The sequence below is a fragment of the Tiliqua scincoides genome, chromosome 2 (genome assembly GCF_035046505.1).
Source record: "Tiliqua scincoides isolate rTilSci1 chromosome 2, rTilSci1.hap2, whole genome shotgun sequence".
NCBI lineage: Eukaryota > Metazoa > Chordata > Lepidosauria > Squamata > Scincidae > Tiliqua > Tiliqua scincoides.
Genome location: NC_089822.1, coordinates 31,485,964 through 31,512,471, shown reverse-complemented (window position 1 = coordinate 31,512,471; position 26,508 = coordinate 31,485,964). Strand labels below are relative to the sequence as shown.

The 26,508-nt window shown below is 44.1% G+C and overlaps 1 protein-coding gene across 1 annotated transcript in view; it reads right to left on the bottom strand.

Annotated features, from left to right (window-relative positions):
* The window catches only part of ANKRD31 (ankyrin repeat domain 31), an 84,057-nt gene extending 69,492 nt beyond the window's left edge, over positions 1-14,565 (bottom strand). The window contains exons 1-3 of the mRNA XM_066612544.1: positions 14,456-14,565; positions 1,896-1,972; positions 42-115 (exon numbers count right to left, since the gene is read on the bottom strand). Of these exons, the coding sequence (XP_066468641.1) occupies positions 42-115; positions 1,896-1,972; positions 14,456-14,565 (261 nt within the window). The remainder of the gene's footprint in view (positions 1-41; positions 116-1,895; positions 1,973-14,455) is intronic.
* Between the last annotated feature and the right edge of the window lie 11,943 nt (positions 14,566-26,508).

Below are 26,508 nucleotides of genomic sequence, written 5' to 3'. Positions count from 1 at the left end.
ATTAGAGCTGGCACTCTGGATTCAAACACATATTCACGTACCAGATTAATCGGCTCCGATCGCCTTAAAATGTTGTGCTTACAAATACGTTGAATCTCTGGAGACAACGTTGAATCTACAAACAGACAACGATAATTAATGCAAATGATTGCACCTAGTTGCATTGCCTATTTTCACACAGACCCAGTGTATGATTTTTAGATTGTGAGCCCTTTTGGGACAGGGAGCCAACGATCTGATTTTGTAAACCACTTTGTGAACATCATCCTCATTATCTTCATTATTTAATAGCTGTCTAAAACAAGTTACATATTAAACATTTCAGAAGTTACTTCTGTAATCCCCAGTCTGGAATTAAAGTAAAGAAGAGGCAAAAATGGAATATCTAACGCTGCTATAATTCCACTGCACATCTTTACAAAACACCACTATCCAGAGTGATACAAAACAGAAAGAAATCTGCCACATGATTTTGATGAATGTAGATCATTGTATGAAAACTCCTTGCCTCAGAGATCTTTCAGAAACACCAACAACTTCAATGAGAGCAAGAATGGGAGCCTGTGTAAAGAGCTGCTTGTCACTGAATTAAACTGCCAATTTTAAAGTTTTCATCAGGTGACTATACTATAACAACAGGTAACTTGAAATACGGTAAATGATTTGGTAAAAGGAGTGAGAAGTGTAAGAAGAAAGAGAAGAAAGCTCACATTTTGAGAACAGTCCCTTAATCAGGAACACAATAGCTAAACAGACACCACAATTCCAACAACACCTTTGCAACAGAGCCTCAGGAAGGGCTCTGTATTAGTGTGAGGTATTCTCTGTTAAAACTATGAATAGTCTATTCCTTATAAAATCAAGATGATCTCTCCTACTGCCATGACATTTGTTATGAAAGATGTCTTGTGGGAAGAAAATAACTATCCAAATATCAGAAGAATGGGATGAAAGATGAACAAGTAATAACAATATAAGTCCATATCTGAAGTCTGAAGTGGTACAGCCCAGAAGTTAATCTCAGTGACAATCAGCCCTTCTTAGGAGCAAAGACCAGTTGTAGGTACTTAGTTATAAATTACCCTGATTGAAATTAGCTGATTGAAATTACCCGGATCCCAAGAGCTTCCGAAACAGAAAGGGCTGAAATACCTCTGGAGACACTGGGCATGCAAAATGCAGCTATATGTTTGTGGCTTTCTCCTGGTCCTGATTCTACAGTTAGTCAGTTATAACCTCACAGGTTTAGTCTAACCAATATAAAAGTCCATGTATTATATGCCATACGCTAAATAAATAAATAAAACCTCACAGGACTAATCTGCAGAAATTGGTTGGCAAATTAGAAAGCTGTTGGCTAGTAAGTTTGTTATGAACAATTCTAGGATTAAAAAAACCATTTTGGTTTAAGAAGAATTACACAGCACAACTTGTAGTAATTCATCCTGGAAAAGATTTGAGAACTGTACTGAATGAGCTGACTAGTGGGGTGGTATGCAGAATCAATCAGTAAAACCTGTTTCTACCAGTTTTATGTCTCAAAAGATAGTGGAAAAGCTATCAGGATGCATTAACCTGCAAACCTATACACACCTGAGATTAAGTCCCACTGAGCTTAATGGAGTTTACTTCTGAGTAGCCATGCACAGGCTACTCGCGTTGCAGATGTGAGATAGGGAAACTAATGGACATTCTGATAATTTACTATTAGAGCTAGAAAGTTAAGTTTGTTGGGATTTTAAAATGTATTTCACCCAGAGAAACTTCCTCTGCCCAATTTTCAACTCCCATACAGATCCCCCTTGCCACATTTCATGGCCAACCCTCTATATGTAACACAATCATAAATACAATTAAGAGATGCCATATGACAGGTGGAAAAAAAGATTTCTTACCTCCATTGATAATTTTTATTCCTGTAGCATGATTATTTTCAGTTTTGTGGACCGTATCCTTAACAATTAAAGGTAACCTAAAAACATAAGCCACATATTACATATGAAACTACCAAATGCTGAGATCATTCATCCACTTAATTCAGTACTGTCAACACTGACCAGCAGTAAGTCTCCAGGGTTTGATATGGGGTCTGCCCTACAAGGAGGGCAGGTTCAAGAAATTGCCCTACAAGGAGGACAGGTTCAAGAAATTGTAGGGTCGGCCCTACAAGGAGGGCAGGTTCAAAAAAGAAGGAGGTTCAAGAAATTGAACCTGGACCTTCTCCATGTAAAGTAGATGCTTCCCAAAGCCATGATTTTCCTAATCTTGACTTCAATTGTAAGGAACAATCCCTAATTACAACTTGGATGAAGAATACCCTCGTACAAGGAGAAGATATTTCTGGTTGCACAAGAAGACTCAATTCTCTGTTGTCCTTTAATTCCCTTCTAGCTGAAATCCTCCTTAACACATTGCTTGCCATTCCACAGGATCACTAACTCTCAAGAGCTTCTTCTCAGCAAGCTCAAGGGGCTGCTGCCAAAACAGGAGTGCAGAGAATCCCCAATGTGCAAGTGCTAGTCCATTTATGGTTCTTCATGTACAAGTTCATGTGATCTGCAAACCACTTCAATTGACATATATACAAATAAGCCAGTAGCATCACTAGGAGGTGCAAACAACACTAAGGGCACAATCCTAAGCAGGTCTAGTCAGAAGTAAGTCCTATTGTGTTCAATGGGACTTACTCCCAGGAAAGTGATGTTAGGATTGCAGCCTGAGTGATACCCTGGGGGGGGGGGGTGACACCACTAGTGGCCAAATTTTGGAAACCATTTGGAAAATTTGTATTTATGAACAATACATTATATAATAATACATTATGAATAACATCATCGTGTTATATATAAGTGGAAAGTTTATTTCATGCAGAATGTAATGAAAAAGCCTACATTGAATTATCTGTATTTTATCAAAAGTTATGACCGATAAACCAGAAAAAGAAAATACCACTGCCTTATGTAACAAAAAGTGGATTTCTTTAACTCACAACTGACCAATGAGACCAATTGTTCAGGGAGAGAATGAGGTATTTTGACATAGCAGAGAACCAATAAGGTGTTAGTATGAGTCCCCCCTCGGCGGGAGGGGGGTCGGGGGCTTCTTGTAGTGGGGGATTCGATTATTAGAAACATAGAGAGGGGGGTTTGCGACGGATGTGAGGACCGCATGGTGACTTGCCTGCCTGGTGCGAAGGTTGCGGACATCACTTCTCGTCTAGACAGGCTAGTAGACAGTGCTGGGGGAGAGGTAGCGGCTGTGGTGCATGTCGGCACCAACGACGTGGGCAAGTGTAGCTGGGAGGTCCTGGAGGCCAAATTTAGGCTTTTAGGCAGGAAGCTGAAAGCCAGGACCTCAAAGGTAGCGTTCTCTGAAGTGCTACCTGTTCCACGCGCAGGGCCAGCTAGGCAGGCAGAGATCAGGGGTCTCAATGCGTGGATGAGACGGTGGTGTAGGGAGGAGGGGTTTAGATTCGTTAGGCACTGGGGAACGTTTTGGGACAAGCGGGGCCTGTACAAGAGGGACGGGCTCCATTTGAACCAGAATGGAACCAGACTGCTGGCGCATAACATTAAAAAGGTGGCAGAGCAGCTTTTAAACTGATCCCTGGGGGAAGGCCGACAGGAGCCGAGGGGCATCCGGTTCGGGACTCCTCATCCCTATGGGATGAGGATGGGGAGGTTAGAGAACAACAAGACAAAGGCAGGGTAGGAGAAGAAATTGGGAAAGGTAGGGAGATGGGATGTGATAGACGGTTTGGCAAAATGAGAGGATGTGGGGACAAAGGAGCGAATAAGCAGCCCATCCTGGGGCATTCCGTGTATAAATGCTTTTATGCGAATGCCCGAAGTCTACGAGCAAAGGTGGGAGAACTGGAATGTCTGGTGACAAGGGAAAATATTGACATAGTGGGCATAACGGAAACCTGGTGGAATGCGGAGAATCAGTGGGATACCGCAATCCCGGGCTATAAACTCTACAGGAGGGACAGGCAGGGGCGTGTTGGAGGTGGGGTGGCCCTTTATGTTAAGGAAGGGATAGAATCCAGCAAAGTAGAGATTGAAGGTGGGTCTGACTCCACCGTAGAATCTCTGTGGGTTAAATTACCAGGCTTGTGCAGCGATGTAATACTGGGGGCGTGCTATCGTCCTCCAGACCAGAAATCTGATGGGGACCTTGAAATGAGGAAACAGATCAGGGAGGTGACAAGGAAGGACAGGGTTGTAATCATGGGGGACTTCAATTATCCTCATATTGACTGGGTCAATTTGTGTTCTGGTCACGATAAGGAAACCGGATTTCTTGACGTGCTAAATGACTGTGGCTTAGATCAGCTAGTCACGGAGCCCACCAGAGGACAGGTGACTCTGGATTTAATTTTGTGCGGTACGCAGGACCTGGTTAGAGATGTAAACGTTACTGAGCCATTGGGGAACAGTGATCATGCTGCGATCCGTTTTGACGTGCACGTTGGGGGAAGAATACCAGGCAAATCTCTAACAAAAACCCTTGACTTCCGACGGGCGGACTTCCCTCAAATGAGGAGGCTGGTTAGAAGGAGGTTGAAAGGGAGGGTAAAAAGAGTCCAGTCTCTCCAGAGTGCATGGAGGCTGCTTAAAACAACAGTAATAGAGGCCCAGCAGAGGTGTATACCGCAAAGAAAGAAGGGTTCCACTAAATCCAGGAGAGTGCCCGCATGGCTAACCAGCCAAGTTAGAGAGGCTGTGAAGGGCAAGGAAGCTTCCTTCCGTAAATGGAAGTCTTGCCCTAATGAAGAGAATAAAAAGGAACATAAACTGTGGCAAAAGAAATGTAAGAAGGTGATATGGGAGGCCAAGCGAGACTATGAGGAACGCATGGCCAGCAACATTAAGGGGAATAATAAAAGCTTCTTCAAATATGTTAGAAGCAGGAAACCCGTCAGAGAAGCGGTTGGCCCTCTGGATGGTGAGGGAGGGAAAGGGGAGATAAAAGGAGACTTAGAGATGGCAGAGAAATTAAATGAGTTCTTTGCATCTGTCTTCACGGCAGAAGACCTCGGGCAGATACCGCTGCCCGAACGGCCCCTCCTAACCGAGGAGTTAAGTCAGATAGAGGTTAAAAGAGAAGATGTTTCAGACCTCATTGATAAATTAAAGATCAATAAGTCACCGGGCCCTGATGGCATCCACCCAAGGGTTATTAAGGAATTGAAGAATGAAGTTGCAGATCTCTTGACTAAGGTATGCAACTTGTCCCTCAAAACGGCCACGGTGCCAGAAGATTGGAGGATAGCAAATGTCACGCCTATTTTTAAAAAGGGAAAGAGGGGGGACCCGGGAAACTATAGGCCGGTCAGCCTAACATCCATACCGGGTAAGATGGTGGAATGCCTCATCAAAGATAGGATCTCAAAACACATAGACGAACAGGCCTTGCTGAGGGAGAGTCAGCATGGCTTCTGTAAGGGTAAGTCTTGCCTCACAAACCTTATAGAATTCTTTGAAAAGGTCAACAGGCATGTGGACGTGGGAGAACCCGTGGACATTATCTATCTGGACTTTCAGAAGGCGTTTGACACGGTCCCTCACCAAAGGCTACTGAAAAAACTCCACAGTCAGGGAATTAGAGGACAGGTCCTCTCGTGGATTGAGAACTGGTTGGAGGCCAGGAAGCAGAGAGTGGGTGTCAATGGGCAATTTTCACAATGGAGAGAGGTGAAAAGCGGTGTGCCCCAAGGATCTGTCCTGGGACCGGTGCTTTTCAACCTCTTCATAAATGACCTGGAGACAGGGTTGAGCAGTGAGGTTGCAAAGTTTGCAGACGACACCAAACTTTTCCGAGTGGTAAAGACCAGAAGTGATTGTGAGGAGCTCCAGAAGGATCTCTCCAGACTGGCAGAATGGGCAGCAAAATGGCAGATGCGCTTCAATGTCAGTAAGTGTAAAGTCATGCACATTGGGGCAAAAAATCAAAACTTTAGATATAGGCTGATGGGTTCTGAGCTGTCTGTGACAGATCAGGAGAGAGATCTTGGGGTGGTGGTGGACAGGTCGATGAAAGTGTCGACCCAATGTGCGGCGGCAGTGAAGAAGGCCAATTCTATGCTTGGGATCATTAGGAAGGGTATTGAGAACAAAACGGTTAGTATTATAATGCCGTTGTACAAATCGATGGTAAGGCCACACCTGGAGTATTGTGTCCAGTTCTGGTCGCCGCATCTCAAAAAAGACATAGTGGAAATGGAAAAGGTGCAAAAGAGAGCGACTAAGATGATTACGGGGCTGGGGCACCTTCCTTATGAGGAAAGGCTACGGCGTTTGGGCCTCTTCAGCCTAGAAAAGAGACGCCTGAGGGGGGACATGATTGAGACATACAAAATTATGCAGGGGATGGACAGAGTGGATAGGGAGATGCTCTTTACACTCTCACATAATACCAGAACCAGGGGACATCCACTAAAATTGAGTGTTGGGCGGGTTAGGACAGACAAAAGAAAATATTTCTTTACTCAGCGCGTGGTCGGTCTGTGGAACTCCTTGCCACAGGATGTGGTGCTGGCGTCTAGCCTAGACGCCTTTAAAAGGGGATTGGACGAGTTTCTGGAGGAAAAATCCATTATGGGGTACAAGCCATGATGTGTATGCGCAACCTCCTGATTTTAGGAATGGGTTAAGTCAGAATGCCAGATGTAGGGGAGAGCACCAGGATGAGGTCTCTTGTTATCTGGTGTGCTCCCTGGGGCATTTGGTGGGCCGCTGTGAGATACAGGAAGCTGGACTAGATGGGCCTATGGCCTGATCCAGTGGGGCTGTTCTTATGTTCTTATGTAGTCAGCTCTCATTTATATGTATCAGAGCTAATAGTAGAACTCTTGCAGCCGAATTCTATGCATGTCTACTCAGAAGTAAGCTTAATGGGTCTTACTCCAAGGAAAGTGTGGATAGAATTGGGCTGTTATTCAGTTGTAAGAGTGTCATAAAGTTGGCCACTGATTTTTTTGTTGACTACTGATTTGTTGGGTGACCTGTACAAATTATATATCTAAATAAATAAATACAGTAAGTTAATAGGGGTTACACCAACCCTAGTGATGCCATTGCATTTAGGCTGTGTGCATAATATTGTAATTTATTCTGTATGGTCTGGTATGAGAGGAGGTCCATCATGGGGGTGATGCAACGAGCTCTCCCACCAGGTGACACAAACCCTAGTGATGCCTCTGAATTAAGCTACTAATTTCTGCCTGTTAGAAAAGGCAACTCAAATGCAGAAATACCTAAATAAGTGACCAACAACATATCAAAGCAGAGAAAACAAAACATGTGCTTTTACAGTAAATCTCATTGGTTTTAGTGCCATGGGAACAACAAGTAGACACAAAGGAAAGCAGGCATTTGTGTAACTGTGTAGAAGAAAAAATTCAGTGATCTTTTCCTCTGATGTCTGCATGACAAATGGCATGTGTCAACATTTCCTACACAAGTGTTAATGGAGTCCTACCCTCCTTTCAATCTACACCAGTGGTGGTATTTCAATGTATGTGTCTGCAGGTGCCCCTGTATTGCCTGAATCCCCCCAAAGGCCATCTGCACATACACCCCTGCAGCTGAAAGACTCCAAGGCTTTTTCCCTTTGTGATCTTTCCCTTCTCCAGGCAGAAAGGCAGATCTTGTGCTGGAAAGCATATTGTGACAGCAAAAGAGTTCAAGGGTCTGGTAAAAAGGCCAAAAGACTAGCACATGCTGGAGCAGGTAAGTTCCATGTGGGCTGGCGGAGGTGCGGGACCCTTTATAACATTTGCTACAGGCCCTGCACTAGTTTAATCCAGCCCTGGCCTGGAGGACAGATCAGGAAAAAGTCAAACAGAAAGCTCCCATTAAAAAACTTGTATTAACTTTGTTCATTCAAACTATAAGTTACAGGTGGAATCTGGGTTAGCATTTCCATTGTCAAACTTCCTCCACGAACAGAAGTTTCCAATGTGAACAGGACTGTTCTGCTCCTACAAGAACCCCTGCAAGAACCCCTTCTGCTTGCCCAAAGCTCCTTCTGTTTGTGCAAGCCCTAGTGGAAGCAATAATTTACCACCCATAATTTCCACACAAGTACAGTATTTTAAATAATGTTGCAAGGCAAATAAGTATTGTCACTCAGGTTTTCCTAGACAAGTGCCTGCAAGGATCACAGTTAAACCAACAAGATTTACGAACAGGCCATTTAAATTTATATAAATGTAAATTAACTGGTTATGCATATTAGTAAGATCAATTGCTTCCATGAACAGCTTTATCATCACAAGAAAGTATTCCACAAAAATGATGTAAGAACTATGAAACTGAAGAATCTAAAGCATTTAACAAACTCTGTTGATGAGAAATGTTGACATACAAAATTGTATAATGAAAGAGGTTTTTAAATTATTGAAATATAATTACAGGATTAGTATCAGTTTTCTTAAGATTACACTTTAATAACTTATTGTGATAACACTTTGCTTATCAGTGCATTCAAAGATGTAGTTTATTGCAGAGGTAACCTGGTAAATATTTTCTCACACCTAATACTTAAGTCTTTTTGTATACACCTTCTGTTTTCCAAATGCATAAAATTCTCTATACCAGTGGTTCCCAAACTGTGGGTTGGAACCAATTTTTGATGGCCATGAAACTGACAAGCTGATAGCTGACAAGGAAAATGTATTCAGCTCTATGGAAATTGAAACAAAGCTCCATGTGCACATTTACTCACAAGTAGGTGAATGTGTCTTGGTCCGCTTTGAAGGGCAGGCTTAGGGGAATGCAACATCACCAGATTGGTCCCAATCCAATGAACGCATGCCCCAATAAATTCTTGAGAAGGAAGTCCTCCCAGCTGACAAGGAAAAAGTACTGAAACCTATAGAAAGCAAAACTGAGCCACACATGTGTTTACTTGCAAGTAGGCAATCATGCCTCCTCCTATTACAGGTCAAGTGAAGAAGAATGCAAGGCACCAAACCGATCCTGATCCAATGGATGTGGAGCTCAACAAATGCAGTAGAGGGCATCCCTCTCCCCACTATAGTAAAAATGATTAAAACAGAGGATTTAGTGGCCAGCGAAATGAAACTTTTTTCAGTTTTGTAAAGCTAGGTGGGTCCTGATAGAGTGTCCAGTGGCAACTTCCCCCTCCCTGCTCCCAGGGCAAAGGTCTGCAAAGCTGTCCCCCTGCAAGGTGCTGCCCCCCTCGTGCAGAGCCCACCCGCCTACCTTTGGAGTGTGATGGAACCTCGCAGGACCATAAGACCAACTGAGGAAGCATTCTAACGCCTCCCCGCAGTCTTAAACTGCACTTCTGGAAAACCAGAAGTGCAGTTTCCACTCACGTCAGGAGCCTCACTAAGGCTTTCTGCACGGTCCAAGATTAGCACTGGCTCAGTGCCTGGGGCATTTCCCCAGCGCTAGGTCCACTGTCATTTTAAAAAGTAGGTCCTGATGTTACAAAGTCTGAGAACCTCTGTTCAATACCATTTGCCCTAAACAAATCTTCAGCGTACACAGTTGGCCCACATCTTATGCATGACTAACTTGTGCTAATTCAAGTATATGCATCCCCCCCCACACACACACAAAAGGCAGAGAAAAACAACAATGAAAATATTACAGGCAATTCTACCTGCCAATTCACTTACTCTGTTAATGCCCCAGAGTCAGCCTGAAATGAGAGAACAAAGCTGCTGTTCCCCAAGACCTCTCAGTTGCCATGTGTATTTCGTAGTATGTTTTTAGTTCTTAAGAGATAGTATGCACTTGTTGTATTTAAGGAAGTTTCAACTATATGCAATTTTGGCTTTATGCGTGGACCTCAAAACGTAAACCTTGTGTAAGATGTGGGCCAACTGTATTATAGGTTCTCAGGAGAGACCTCAGGGTTCAATATTGATTTATACTTGATGAGCATAATTTTCCAACTATCAGTTTCTTCCTTTAAAGCCATACTAAATCAGAGAAATGAATTCTTTAACATTTTTGCACTAATTTTAATCACTACTTTTCTTATTTCCATTAATTCACCATGCTATCCAGAGAAGCTATGGTGCCTGGAAATTGTACAATAAATTTGGAACCATCAGGTATCCCATTTGGTGTCACATAAATGCCAAATTGTACATATTGTACTTTTATTCTTGGGTGACAATTGTTCCAAATAAAACCCATAGCCACCTATAGACATCACAGATATCTGCAAACAAAGGAAATGCATTAAAAAAATAAGCATTGGCATCATTAATTGCTTAACTAAATTTCTTCCATTTTTCCCATTTATTCTTAACTTTTTGCAATAGCACCCCACGGTTATGTCTAGCCATTAATCAAAAGCTGTTAACCAGAGTGATTGCCAGATACCTAACTCAACGATTTTCAACCAGTGTGCTTTGGCACATTGGTGTGCTGCAGGATTTTTTGGGAGGCTGTTTATTAGTAAGGCCATTGGGGGATGTGAACCCCCCCCCACCTGCAATGCGGTGTGCCTTGCCAATTGTAAAAAAAATATGGCATGCCTTTACAATTTTACTGCCTTGTCAAGTGTGCCTTGAGATGAAAAAGATTGAAAATTGTTGATCTAACTGGTTCGTCCTTCTCTTCAGTACAGAATATAGCCATCGCAATAGAAAAGTATTGCCATATAATTTTTTTTCTGTTCTACTGATAGCTCTGTGTAGGTCAAGATGGACTTCAAGAACACTTTAGCAAGACAAAGATGGAAAAGGAATGTTTCTTATGACTAAATAATGAGTTATTGAGTTCAGACTCGTTTCTGTGGTATTACTAGAAAGATATAAATATGAAGTGACTTTGGGAGGGATTTCTGGAGCTGGTCTAATGTCTTCCTTTTGGTGTAAGTGTGCATATGATCTCCCAATAAAAGATTTAACAGACGGCTGCTCTAGATTTTTAATTTTAGTATATTTACTAAATACAACTATATTTAGTATATTTTTAATTTTAGTATATTTTACTTATTTTTTTACTTATAAAACAAAAACTGTTTAATTGCTTATTGTTGTGAATATAGCTGGGCTGTAACTATAGTGCAGTGTTTGTGCAGTGCTTATTTTAATATATTATAATCATGAGCAACTTAATTGGTTTATGGGGAGTAGGGAAAAATATTTCCCTTTCCCCTCTCAAGTCTCCCAAACTGCCCCTCCCCACCATAGCATGCAGTGCAGCCTATTTTAGCACAACTGCATGTTATGGCAGGGGAAAGGATAGGATTGGGGCCTCAATCAGGTAGATAAAGCATGTAAACATCCTTCACACATCACCTGGATACATGTCCATTTTCAATGTGTATTTATGTAAGTGTTCTCACCATGTTATATTAATATGTTCTGGATGCTATAACACAGTCTTTTTCACCCAGGTTCCATGGCAACCTACACCGAAGGAGGAAAGGTAATGCTCTGAGCCATCACACTCTTACTCCGAATAGGGCACTCCTGCATGTGCACCTGGGTAGCATGACTTTGCCTCACAAACACTGACTATACATGTGAGACAGCATGTGAAGTTGGTGCTGCCTGTGTCTTGCTACAACCTCTGTGTTTCTCTTTACTCTCCATAGGTAGCTGTCCGACCAAGAAAATGGACACTTGGCCAACTGTGCAGGCCACAAGGGAAGCCCACAACATGCCTGGCAGCAGTGATTAGTGTGATCCCAGCTGTTGCTTCTTGGGGTTGCTGACCTACTTGTTCCAGGCAGGCCCCTTTTGCTTTACAAAATCCATGACAGACCGGGCACAATCCTAACCAACTTTCCAGCACTGACTTAGCCACAATGCAGCCCTCAAGGTAAGGTAACAAACATGTTCTTAGCTTGAGGAGGCCCCCTTGACTGCCTCTCTACTGGAGGATGCAGTGCACACCACACTGGCACAGCTATGTCAGTGCTGGAAAGTTGGTTAGGATTGCGCCCACTGTGAACTAACTGGTGAAGTCAGACATAATTGATGCCTACTACTTGGCCCTTTGCCAGATAACTTTCAGAGGCACAAGAACTCTGCTGCAATGAGATGGTTGGTAACTGTAGATATATGTTAATGTTTCAGATGCTACTCCACCTCTGAGGCTGTGCAGTAAAAACTTTGACTTGATCACATTTGTTGTTACTTTTTCAGTAAATTGAAATTCCTTCTCATCCTGGGAGATGAGGGAGGGCAACGTAATGACAGCTATGCTGTGGCTATTGTGCAGCAGGTGTCAGCAATGATATAAAAGGCATGGTGGGGGGGGGACTGAATTGGTGGGCTGCTGCAGTGAGGCCCTTTTATCCTTGCAATGGGTGATTCTGGCCAGTCATCCAAAAGGTGTGTGTACTGTTGGTTATGCAAGCCCCTTGGCTAGGCTCAAACCTGTCTCCTTGCACACTGGGCCAATGTTGAGCTAACACTAGGCCATCACATTGGTGGGCCACCACATAACTGAATTTCCATGGACGGTAAAATTGCAGGGGGGAGGGGTATACGGCACTTTATACAGAGCATGTTGTTGTCTAAGCCAGTGTTCCCTGTAAGCTCTGAACAGCATGGAACTCAGCAATGTAGAAGTTGATGATATAAAATGTCATCACCAAGCATCCAGGGAAGGTGTCAGAACACAGTCGTGATGCCACATGCTAGTAGAAGAGGTCACCATGAGTTGACTATGACTCTTCTGTAACAATGTCCCAGACACTTATGTGTGCAAAAACATGCCATAAACATGGCTTAGCCAGTTTCAGCACCCAGGAGCATTACTGTAATATTGTTAGTTACAGTAACTTAAGACAATAGAATCTTGGCAAGAAAAGTCACTAATATGAAATGTCTGTGGGATATGTCCAGTGGTGTGGGCAGGAGAATGGGATTGCATCTATTGGTCATACCCATTACCTCCATGGGTTCATCAAACTTGCAAACAGAACCTACAATACAAGTGTATGTTCTGTTCACAAGATCCTTATAGACATTCTTTACATGTTAAATAAATCCATGCATGTGTGGGACATCATGATGGTAGACTTTAATTAATTAATTAATTAATTAATTTATAGAATGTATATCTTGCCTTTCTATCCCATAAAGGGCACTCAAGGCAGCTTACAAATAAAACAATACTAAAAACATTATATAAGAGATTTATACCCTGCCTTTCCAACCCACTTAAAGACCCCTCAAGGCAGCTTACAATAATATTTAAATATGCTAAAAACAGTGCTAAAATAATTAAAACTATGTATATATGGTTCATATATTGTATTTGCAAGTGGCAGTCAACAGCGGGATCAATCCCTGTACCCCTGCTAATTGGGTAAGAGGCACTTTTTCAAGTGGGTGCTCCTTTTTTTAGCAGGGGGAAAGTAACTGGCCCACCTCACCCCAGCACTGTCTGTTCTAGTGGCTGTCTGCTGGTATTCATTTGCATCTTTTTAGATTGTGAGCCCTTTTAGGACAGGGAGCCATTTAGTTATTTGATTTTTCTCTGTAAACCGCTTTGTGAACTTGAAGTTGAAAAGCGGTATATAAATACTGTTAATAATCATTTCTTAAGTGCTAGGGATCCAGGCTATGCACGGCTTTAAAGATAAAACCAGTACCTTGATTGGGTCCCAGGAGTAATATATATATTATTTTGGGGTGGGGATAGCCTAGCCTTTTGATTATAGCAGAGGGTTAACTATTGCTTTATTGGGTGTGTTTCTAGTCATATACACATCACTTTGAATTTTGGAAAAAACTATTGATGTCATGAGTGAATTTTTGTCAGGGCAGAAGAGAACATTAGAACCCTGCTGGATCAGGCCAAAGGCCCATCTAATCCAGCCTCCTGTATCTCACAGTGGCCCACCAGATGCCTCAGGGATCACCCAAGACCACAATGGACCTGCATCCTGATGCCCTCCCTTGTATTTGGCTTTCTGAGGTAGCCTATTTCTGAAATCAGGAGGTGGCACATACCCATCATGGCTTGTAACCTGTGAAAGAACTTTTCCTCCATCAATCTGGCCAAGCCTCTTTGAAAGGAATGTAGGCCAGGTGCCACCACCACATAATGTGGTAAGGAGTTCCTCAGATTAATAACACACACTGGGCACTGAGGTAGCCTCCTTCTAAAACCAGGAGGTAGCACATATCCATCAATGGCTTGTAAAACATGAAAGATTTTTCCTCCATCAATCTGGCCAAGCCTCTTTGAAAGGAATGTAGGCCAGGTGCCACCACCACATCATGTGGCAAGGAGTTCCTCAGATTAATAACACACACTGGGCATTCTGAGGTAGCCTCCTTCTAAAACCAGGTGGTGACACACCAAGAGAAGTCAGTGGATTCTGCATTCGCACCAGAGCAGGACCAGACTCAGCCCTACAAGAGTCCAAAGCCTGCGTGTAGTCCCCCAGTGTAACGTGTCAGGAGCGTTCACACGAGCGCCTATGCTACGAGTCTACTTATCACCTCTTTCCCCTGAGCTCTTCTTCTTCGAGGTCGCTCTCAGTCTCAGCCACGGAGTCCTCAATGAGGGTCTCGTCGCTGTCGGTGTCAGAGGCGTCGCCTCCCTCCCCCATGGCTCCTCAGGACGCCTCTGGGCTCCTGTGAGGCGAGCTCTCCCGCCACCGAGTCAAACCGCGTCCCTCAGACACCACCCCCGCCCTCCAGGTAAGGCTGAAGCCCGGTGCACTCTGGGGGTCGTAGTCCTCCGCACACCTGCCCGGACAAGACAGGTGTATCGCGGTGCCCATCAGAACGCTGCAGTGCGGCGGGCGGGTGAGTGACTCTGCTGGCTGCCAAGGGGCTGGGCAAGCAGGAAGGTGATGTTGGCTGGAAAGAAAGGATAATTACTGTTTGGGTGCTGCCACCCAGCCTGCCTGGCAATAGATGATGCCATTCAGATTAACTAGTGGGTGGTCTGCCCTTGTGCATGTTTATTCAGAAAGCAAGTTCAGTGGTAAGGCAGGGACTGGCAGCCCAACCCTGCCCACGCTTTCCTGGGAGTAAGCCCTTCTGAATCTAATGGGACTTACTTCTGAGTAGACATGCATAGGATTGGGCTGTGAATCCTGTGTAAATGTGTACAGGATTGCAGGGTTAAAATAATAAAAATAATAGTAATTTTAAAGTTGCTCATTTTTAAGGAGCAGTTCGGATTTCTTGTTTTTCAATCTGCACAGTAGATTTTGGGCCCAATCCTATGCAACTTTCCAACTCCGGTGTAGCCACAATGCAGCCCCAGGTTACAAGCCATGATAAGAACATAAGAACAGCCCCACTGGATCAGGCCATAGGCCCATCTAGTCCAGCTTCCTGTATCTCACATACCTTGCCTTACAAAAGTGGCAGCCTCATAAAAAAACAAAGGGCCCAGTCCTATCCTGTATCTCACAGCAATCCTATCCAATTTTCCAGTGCTGGTGCAGTTGTGCCAGTAGGGTGTGTGCTGCATCCTGTGGTGGAGGGCCAGTCACTGGGGTCTTCTTAAGATATGAGAAGATATGGCCCAGCTGGATCAGGCCATAGGCCTATCTAGTCCAGCTTCCTGTATCTCACAGCGGCCCACCAAATGCCCCTAGGAGCACACCAGATAACAAGAGACCTGCATCCTGGTGCCCTCCCTTGCATCTGGCATTCTGACATAGCCCATTTCTAAAATCAGGAGGTTGCATGATGTATGTTCCTGGTTCTGGTGTTATATGAGAGTGTAAAGAGCATCTCTCTATCCACTCTGTCCATCCCCTGCATAATTTTGTATGTCTCAATCACGTCCCCCCTCAGGCGCCTCTTTTCTAGGCTGAAGAGGCCCAAATGCCGTAGCCTTTCCTCATAAAGAAGGTGCCCCAGCCCAGTAATCATCTTAGTTGCCCTCTTTTGCACCTTTTCCATTTCCACTATATCCTTTTTGAGATGCGGCAACCAGAACTGGACACAGTAACAGGGGTGGCCTTACCATAGATCTGTACAACGGCATTATAATATTAGCTTTATAATATGATTGGTTTTGATTGGTAATATGGTAATATAATATGATTGGTTTTGATTGGTGCAACAAGAAAGGTAATCCATAAAAAAAACAGAAATCTCATCACATTGGGTTGGTTGGGTGATACATATACCTCCCAACCAGCCCCCCATAATTACAGGCATGTGTGATCACACTGCACATACTTCTTATCTCTTCTGCTTCCTCCCAAGTTACTTTCTGTAATTGTGCTGGTGTGGTGGTTTGAATGTTTTCAGAAAATAACAAGAAAGTGAGTGGTCAGGGCATGCATGCAGCATGAGCATACATGTCTATAATTGGGTGGGGGGTTGGCTTGGGCAATAAATATAACATCTGAACCAGCCCCTTATATCCCAGCTTAATATCTGTTTTAGAGAACCAGTAACTTCCTCTGCCATTGTAAACCACCGGTAAGTTGGCCTGATAAATATCTGGTCAAGTCACTGGTCAAGTGACTATCTGGTAATGATGCCACACATTTTGTGAACCTTATCTCTCCGAGGACAAGGCAGGCACAGAAACCAAAGGAACATTGATAGGCTGAAAGTGGGGAGAACAGGCTGCAATCCCACAAAAACATAACAGCCCATCCCCTGCGGTCAGCTAATGAAATTCTCCTATGTGTCCTGCCACAATCAGAGGTACAGTTGGCATGGACAAGAGAGAGCTCCTTTTCCATGGTGGCAATCATTATTATTAAGAATACTTATATACCACTTTTCAACAAGAGTCATTTACAAACTGGTTTACATACTAAAATAAATCCATAAATGGTTCCCTGTCCCCAGTGGGATCACAGTCTTAAAAATAAAAATAAAAGAAGAGACACCGCAACAGCCACTGGAAAACACACCATGCTGGAGTGAAGAGGGACAGTTGTTCTCCCCCTGCTAAATATAAGTTACTATAAAAGGTGCCTCTTTTGTCCAGTAGCATTATGTAGAATTCTCAGCCCCAAGAGATCAGGTTGTCTTTCTTAAATACTGTTTAAAAACTGTTCTTTTTTGCCAAGCACCTGAAGTTTGGTTTCTCCCTGCTGACTGATGTTGGTTTAAGTGTTCTCTTTGGATGCCCTTCAAATGAATTTGGATTTTATGGGAAGGGGGGCTGTTGTGCCAATTTATTGTTATTGCTTTTATTGCTATAATTTTTTTTAATTACAAGTGCCTTGGGCACTTCCTTCTTGGGAGGGGAGAGTGAAATAAAAATGTTTTAAAATAAAAATTAACATAAATTCCTACCTATGATGTTGCCAGCCCTCTACAAGATTGCCTAGGCAGATTGCCAAGATTGTCTGGCAGAGTGTTTCTGATTCTTATGGGTGTATGATCAGCCAGCTCCAAACTGCCATTAAACTATTGTACTTTAGCTAAAGTGGATGAGGGTGTGGATGGCAGGCTAACTCCCATTTCAGTCTAACATATCAATCTCCTCCCTTATCATCTGGGCCCATTCACAGCATATAGATGCCAAGGTCAAGAGCCAGAAGATTCCTAATGGCCAAGGCTAGTGTGGGCATTTGGAGATGGGGGATCATGAGGGACTGTTTCCCCCAAATATTTTCAACAAATCTGCACGTAGAGCCCCTAGGTTACAGGAGTTCCAAAAAAAAACATACCTACCTATCAGCACGCCAATGTGGTTTCACTATGACATAGATAATAACACTATAATGAAATCATAATTATTATAATTAAATAGTAATGAGTCACTATCAAAATAGACAATAGGAAAACAGTGATTATCAACAATCAGTAATACTTCATAATACAGTAAGCAATTGTTGGCAACCTTCAGTCTCGAAAGACCATGGTATCGCGCTCTGAAAGGTGGTTCTGGAACAGTGTCTAGTGTGGCTGAAAAGGCCAATTCGGGAGTGACAGTCCCTTCCACACTGAGAACAAGTGCAGTCTGTCCCTGGTCTGTCTCCCTGGCTATGGGCCATCCTTCTTTGCCTCTTAGCCTCAGACTGTTGGCCAAGTGTCTCTTCAAACTGGGAAAGGCCATGCTGAACAACCTGCCTCCAAGCGGGCCGCTCAGAGGCCAGGGTTTCCCACTTGTTGAGGTCCACTCCTAAGGCCTTCAGATCCCTCTTGCAGATGTCCTTGTATCACAGCTGTGGTCTACCTGTAGGGCGCTTTCCTTGCACTAGTTCTCTATAGAGGAGATCCTTTGGGATCCGGCCATCATCCATTCTCACGACATGACCGAGTCAACGCAGGCGTCTCTGTTTCAGCAGTGCGTACATGCTAGGGATTCCAGCACGTTCCAGGACTGTGTTGTTTGGAACTTTGTCCTGCCAGGTGATGCCGAGAATGCGTCAGAGGCAGCGCATGTGGAAAGCGTTCAGTTTCCTCTCCTGTTGTGAGCGAAGAGTCCATGACTTGCTGCAGTACAGAAGTTTACTCAGGACACAAGCTCTGTAGACCTGGATCTTGGTATGTTCCGTCAGCTTCATGTTGGACCAGACTCTCTTTGTGAGTCTGGAAAACATGGTAGCTGCTTTACCGATGCGTTTGTTTAGCTCGGTATCGAGAGAAAGAGTGTCGGAGATCGTTGAGCCAAGGTACACAAAGTCATGGACAACCTCCAGTTCATGCGCAGAGATTGTAATACAGGGAGGTGAATCCACATCCTGAACCATGACCTGTGTTTTCTTAAGGCTGATCGTCAGTCCAAAATCTTGGCAGGCCTTGCTAAAACGATCCATGAGCTGCTGGAGATCTTTGGCAGAGTGGGTAGTGACAGCTGCATCGTCAGCAAAGAGGAAGTCACGCAGACATTTCAGCTGGACTTTGGACTTTGCTCTCAGTCTGGAGAGGTTGAAGAGCTTTCCGTCTGATCTGGTCCAGAGATAGATGCCTTCTTTTGCAGTTCCAAAGGCATGCTTCAGCAGGACAGCGAAGAAAATCCCAAACAAGGTTGGCGCAAGAACACAGCCCTGCTTCACGCTGCTTCGGATGTTAAAGGGGTCTGATGTGGAGCCATCGAAGACAACAGTGCCCTTCATGTCCTTGTGGAAGGATCTGATGATGCTGAGGAGCCTGGGTGGACATCCAATCTTGGAGAGAATCTTGAAGAGGCCATCCCTGCTGACCAGGTCGAAGGCCTTCGTGAGATCTATGAAGGCTATAAAGAGTGGCTGTTGTTGTTCCCTGCATTTCTCCTGCAGGTGTCTAAGGGAGAATACCATATCAGTGGTGGATCTGTTGGCTCGGAATCCGCACTATGATTCTGGATAAACAGTAAGCAATACTTAACAAATAAAAGGAAACTAGACTAGATGGGCCTTTGGTCTGATCCAGCGAGGCTGTTCTTATGTTCTTATGTTCTCATTACAAGTCCAACGATAAAATGTTTTGAAGTCTCTTATTGATTGATTGAATAAAGTACGCAAATATAAAAATTGCGATTTTAATGTATTTCAAATTAAGGGAACAAAATTAAGGAGATGATTTTTATTTAATTTGAGGTGCTTTTTGTACAGTTTTAGATGTTATAGCATATTCTAAGTCAACATTTCTCAAACTGTTCATGACCCAATTTTTGGTAGATGCAAAATGACACCTTAAACCAGGGGTGTCCAAACTTTTTGGCAGGAGGGTCACATCATCTCTCTGACACTGTGTCAGGGGCTGGGAATAAAAAAAGAATTAATTTACTTTTCAAATTTGAATAGATTTACATACATTTACATAAATGAATATTTTAGAGATGGAACTTACATGAATGAACAATGATCTTGCAATAGCTCAAGGCCTTCAGGCCTTACACAAAGCAAGACCAGCCTTTCCTTTGCTGCTGCATCACAGACATGAAACAGCAAGCAGTGGAAGGAGCCCTCATTCACAGCTCATGCGAGAGGTCAAACAGATGTCCTCACACTGAGAGAGGTTGCATTTGGCCAGCAAGGGCTCCAGCAAGTCTCCAGAGGGCCAGAGGCTCATTGGAGACTGGGGGCTACCCCCGGGCCAGATTGGGAGTTCTCAAGGGCCGCAAGTAGCCCCTGGTCAGAGTTTGGCCACCCGTCCCTTAAACCATCAACACTTCTGGGTTGTCAAGCTTCTGCAGAGTGTGTCCTTGCTGATGAGCATGTTTTAGTCAGCGGGAGCATGATGTGACTTAGTCGAAAGTGTTCAAATGGAAGATGCATGGGGAGATGTTGCTAATTCCTTTTCCAGTTGCACTCTCAAAAAGCCTCTCCATGGGACCAAGGGACCCCTAAAATAACATATCATGCAGAATGGTAGGCTGCACCATGGAGAGAAAATTGACCCCCACTGAATGCAAGCAAAAGTGCCTTCTACTGCTTTTATTTGGTTCTAACCCTGTATCTGGATTTCAGAATAATTTACCCCTCAGCCTGCCTGACATGAAATATTTGTTTGATATCCTAAGAAAAATGGACAGGAAGAATATCCACAGGAAGAATGTATGGTATGATGTATATACAGCTAGCTGGTAAACTACCCTTTAAAAAAAGGTTGAGTCAAATTCAACTGATCAGTATCACATTGTAAAAATCTCATCACTGGAATTCCACTGAAGTCAAGGTTGTTCAGCAGCTTTTCTTTTAATGACCTGGATGAAACAACAGATAAATACATAACTACAAAGGACTTCAAATTATTTATATTGCAATTCTATTTCTGGGATTAACAGCCCAATCCTATGAAGGCTGCTGACCTACAGTACAGCGGTGCCAAAACAGCTGCTGCTGTATCCTGCTGAGCTAGGGAGGCAGCCAGAGATCTCCTTGGGGTAAGAGAAAATTGGTTCCCTTACTCCATGTCAGATCCCCCGCAGCATCTATGGGTCTACTCGGATCTGCTTAGTCAAGGAGATCCATATAGGGCTCTGAGACCTGAGGAGGGAGATAGGATGCAGCTGTATCCACTGCTGCCATCCCCACCCCCCTCCAAGGCCTGAACAACCACCCAGCCTGCCCTCCCCATGCCCAGAAACACCGCCTCCACACACCCTGGAACGTCTCCCTGATGCTCAGCAGGGAACTTACTGTGGATGGGTCCCAGCGGTCATCCGACAGGTGTGGAGGCCTAGCACCTCCCCACCAGTGCCTTTTATCTTCTAGCCACCACAATGTGTCTTATAGCATGTTTACAACAGCCTTTGCCAGGGCAGCGTGCAGGAGACTGGGGCTGCCCAGCAGTTGGATCAGGCTGTAAGATTGAATTTCATGGGCCTTACTAGAGGATAGACATGCATGGGATTGCACTGCTAGCATATTTAGCCTATCCTCAAATGGTTGAACAGGAAAGCTGGGCATACAAGAACAAAATAAAATTGAACACAAATACCTGTAAAGTGGTAGACACTGAGGAAATAATAATAAAGTGCAAATTAAAATAAGGTAAATTAAGCAGTAGGACATCCAATTAAATGTATAGGATTTATTGTTAATTACAAACTGAACATAAGTGTAACCTTTAATGCTTTAACATTTACTCAATTACAAGACCAATTACGTACATTTCAGGATGTGTTAATAGAAGCACTATTAAAAGACTCCATAAAAAGAAAAGGATGTTACTCCAATTGCTATTGGCAAGAATACGCTTGATCTCTGTCATAGGTGTTTTAAACAAGACTGTTTGAATGCAGTGATCAGGTGTGGCTCCAGGTTCATGACACCCTTGGCAAAGTGTCCTCTGTAGGCCCCCTCCCACAGGTTTGTGATAGGATTATGGCTCACTTTGCTTTTTCAATGGGTTAACCCTTGTTGCTATAAACAGCAGCAAAACTCTTCCTTCATATCACTGCCCTCATCCATTCCCTCTTCCCAGCACTGATGCAGCTACATTTGCCTTATCCTGTCTTCCAATCCAAACTACAAATGGGAAGAGGGCTGGGTAGAAGTCCCTGTGTGCTCCCAGTGGCAATCTCTGGAGAACACTCCCATTTGTAAATGAGATATCAAGGAGATGTCCATGATGGAATGGCCCTCTCTTGGCTGAAAGAGTTCCTTTGCTGTCACAGAAGATGGGCAGCTACTTCAGGGATCAGCAGTGGGATCATTAAGTGGCCAGGCCCTTCAGCAAGGGCACGGTGGTGCTCACCCTTCACACCAGCTATCATGTCACACAGCAAGCAATTTCTGTAAAAAGCTAGCCTGACTGCAGTTACAACAGTCACATCCAATACAAAAAGGAGGATTGTGCCAATGTGGCTGGAACTGTTACAGCCGTGTAGGGATTGTATCACACAGATCGGCTGCCACTTAGGCTTGTACATATGTGACTTCATGTCAGGTGACAATCACGTTGCAGTTTGAACATATGAACTGGAACTTCAGATTAAGCTAATCAACAAAGAAGTATCTGGGAAGAATTCTCTTTTTTAAAAGTTTGAAAGAAAAGTGTGTGCAGGTAACTGTTGGGAATGGTCACTGGTGGTCCTCCTACCCAATTTCAGTTAATTTCATACTTGTTCCAGTCATAAGGCAAAGGCATTTGTTTTAAAAAGTTATGAGGAATAGTATTACTCTAACAAATTAACATTAGAACTCTTCTTTAGTTTTGTCTGTAATGCCTACTTTTCGGAGTATGGTGTCTGAACAGAGTATAAATGTATCATACACATTTAAAACTTGTCATACACAATATAAAACTGGGGCTGCAATCCACACTATCCACACTTTCCTGGGAGTAAGCCCCATTGACTATAATGGAACTTACTTCTGAGTAGACATCCAAACTATTGGGCTCTTATTGAAGTAGTTATTTTCTCAATGATTTAATTTTTTCAGCCACTCCAGAAGAACTCCTAAAGGTTTTGAAAAGACCCTGGAATCATAGGTTAAAACTTGTACCTTCCAAGTGCAAATGTTTCAATTAAACATTTGAGTCACATTATTCTCCCAAGGAATACAGTACACCTAGTGAAGCCATTATCACTTGGTCTGTACCTACAACAATTTGAGAGCTTGGTAGATTCTTAGATTTTGCTGGATTATAGAAAATATATGCAAATATATTCCATTAGTGCAAGCCCATGTATTGCTCTCCTTACTGACATATTTAAGCCAATAAGTGAAAAAGCAGACATTACCTTGATTTTAGATGGTGCGCAATCTGTCAGGGCCTTTAAAGCTGCAATCCTATCTACACTTACGTGAGAGTAAACTCCAATTACTATAATAGAAGTTACTTCTGAGTACGCATGCAGAGGATTGGGCCCTAAGGCTCCAATCCTACACAAATGTTCCTGGGCGTAAGCCCCAATGAACACAATTTGACTTATTTCTGAGTAAGTAAAGGTTGCACTGTAAGGTGCATTGCATTAAAGAAAGTTCAAGATGGTCAGCACTGTAGACACCTGCTAAGGTTGGCCCCACAAGCACCCACCATCTTTGGTATGCAGTTTGTCTTCCACTTCCCCAATGGTGCAGTCTTAACATTCCTGGTACCAGGCACTGTGAGGGAGAAGTGGGGAACCAGCATGCCTCTTGGTCTTCCAGTCTTCCCCACCCTGTGCCCAGAACTGGGAAAGTTAATTGAGAGGTGGATACCCTCCTAGCAGCTGGAGGGTACTGAAGGGATGTGTGTCCACTGCTGCCCCCATAAGACTTTCCATTTCTTATTATTATTAACAGTATTTATATACCACTTTTCAACAACAACAAAAAAGTTCACAAAGCAGTCTACAAAAAAAATCAAATGACTTCCTGTCCCAAAAGGGTTCACAATCTAAAAAGATGCAGAACACCAGACCGTATTCCGGAGGGGGGGGGGGGACTGGGAAGTTGCTCTCCCCCTGCTAAATATAAGAGGAGCACCACTTGAAAAAGTGACTCTTGCTCAGTTAGCAGGTGATGGTGGCCAGCAGAAACAGCAAGCATCTTTCAGTGTGTGGCACCATTTCGGTTTGAGCAGTCCAGTATAAGGCTGTTTGATGCCTGATGTGGCATTCAGATATTTTCCCCCTTATTCAGTGATGCACCAGCCTTTGCTTCTTCCCCCTCTACTGTTCCAGGAGCTCAGCACTCGTCCCCCACAAATCCTCTTTCTTTCTCTCCCTACCTTTTCCAATCTAGGGAGAGCAAGGAGAAAGGGGAGCAGTGGGGGTGAGTTTAGCACCCCCCAACACACACCTACTTTAAAGCTTGCTGGGGGCAGGGTCTGACCAGATATACCTTGGTGTCATTCATCTTCTGCAGGGTGATCTTTCAACCTGGCCCTTCTCACTTTATTACATTCACTGAGTGTTTAATAAATGTTTTTAATAGGTAAGATTAAGCTTAGATTTAAGAAAGCTATGTTAAATTATGACACGTGGGAAATTAATGTTGCAACATAAAAGGACTGTAAATGAGATGATGCATCCTAGTTTGTACATGCAAATAAATGCTTATGCAACCTATTTTGTACTTGGCAAATGCTTTCACACCACAGTACAAGAGCAGTTCTTCAAGCAAGGTGACAAGATTGGAGACAGGGTTGAGCAGTGAGGTTGCAAAGTTTGCAGACGACACCAAACTTTTCCGAGTGGTGACGACCAGAAGTGATTGTGAGGAGCTCCAGAAGGATCTCTCCAGACTGGCAGAATGGGCAGCAAAATGGCGGATGCGTTTCAATGTCAGTAAGTGTAAAGTCATGCACATTGGGGCAAAAAATCAAAACTTTAGATATAGGCTGATGGGTTCTGAGCTGTCTGTGACAGATCAGGAGAGAGATCTTGGGGTGGTGGTGGACAGGTCGATGAAAGTGTCAACCCAATGTGCGGCGGAAGTGAAGAAGGCCAATTCTATGCTTGGGATCATTAGGAAGGGTATTGAGAACAAAACGGCTAATATTATAATGCTGTTGTACAAATCAATGGTAAGGCCACACCTGGAGTATTGTGTTCAGTTCTGGTCGCCGCATCTCAAAAAAGACATAGTGGAAATGGAAAAGGTGCAAAAGAGAGCGACTAAGATGATTACGGGGCTGGGGCACCTTCCTTATGAAGAAAAGCTACGGCGTTTGGGCCTCTTCAGCCTTCAGTTGTACATTGCACATTGCAGACTTCAGTTGTACAAATCGATGGTAAGGCCACACCTGGAGTATTGTGTCCAGTTCTGGTCGCCGCATCTCAAAAAAGACATAGTGGAAATGGAAAAGGTGCAAAAGAGAGCGACTAAGATGATTGCGGGGCTGGGGCACCTTCCTTATGAGGAAAGGCTACGGCGTTTGGGCTCTTCAGCCTAGAAAAGAGGCGCCTGAGGGGGGACATGATTGAGACATACAAAATGATGCAGGGGATGGACAGAGTGGATAGGGAGATGCTTTTTACACTCTCACATAATACCAGAACCAGGGGACATCCACTAAAATTGAGTGTTGGGCGGGTTAGGACAGACAAAAGAAAATATTTCTTTACTCAGCGTGTGGTCGGTCTGTGGAACTCCTTGCCGCAGGATGTGGTGCTGGCATCTAGCCTAGACGCCTTTAAAAGGGGATTGGACAAGTTTCTGGAGGAAAAATCCATTACGGGGTACAAGCCATGATGTGTATGCGCAACCTCCTGATTTTAGAAATGGGTTATGTCAGAAAGCCAGATGCAAGGGAAGCCACCAGGATGAGGTCTCTTGTTATCTGGTGTGCTCCCTGGGGCATTTGGTGGGCTGCTGTGAGATACAGGAAGCTGGATTAGATGGGCCTATGGCCTGTTCCAGTGGGGCTGTTCTTATGTTCTTATAAGAAGCTACAATCCAATTTGGAGCTACTTAGTACTGATGCTTGCCAGCAGTAAAAAGGCCTACACTAGTGCAGTAGGGTGTGTCCACTATAAAACATAAGAAAAGCCCAGCTGGATCAGGCCAAGAGCCCATCTAGACCAGCCTCCTGTATCTCACAGTGGTACACCATGTGCCTAAGGGAGCACAGAAGACACCTGCATCCTGGTGCCCTTCCTTGCATCTGAGGTAGCCTCCTTCTAGAACCAGGATTTGGCACAGATCCACCATGGCTTGTAACCTGTGATGGACTTTTCTTCAAAGATATTTGTTCAGTTCCCTTTAAAAGGTATCCAGGTCAGATGCCATCACCACATCTTGTGGCAAGAAGTTCCACAGATTCCTTGGGGTTGCTGCCCACACAGTGGCAAGGTTTCTTCTGCCTTTAACTGTGGCACTGCATGCAGAAATGCAACATGTTGCCTGAATTCCTTCCTGGCACTCCATTTTGAAAGGCACAGGGGGAAAAAATGCATTGCAACTGCATTAAAAGTGCTCCAAGAACGACCGAGCAGGGGCAGAATCTGCACCTTGCAAATGGAAATAAGGTCCTGCGATCTTTCCTCTCTCCCGCTGCCAAGCGCGAAGCCCATTGGCCGGCCAGGGCCCATATGCAAATTAGGAAGGGGTCCGCGGACCAATCAGGAGGCTCGAGGAGATGCAGGCGCCGGCGGATTGGTCGGTGTCCCCGTGGCGAGATGGCGCGTGGCCCCCTCCTGATCCATCTGGCGCTGCGGTTGCCAGGGCGACGGAGCGGATGACGCGCACCTTGCCAGGCGT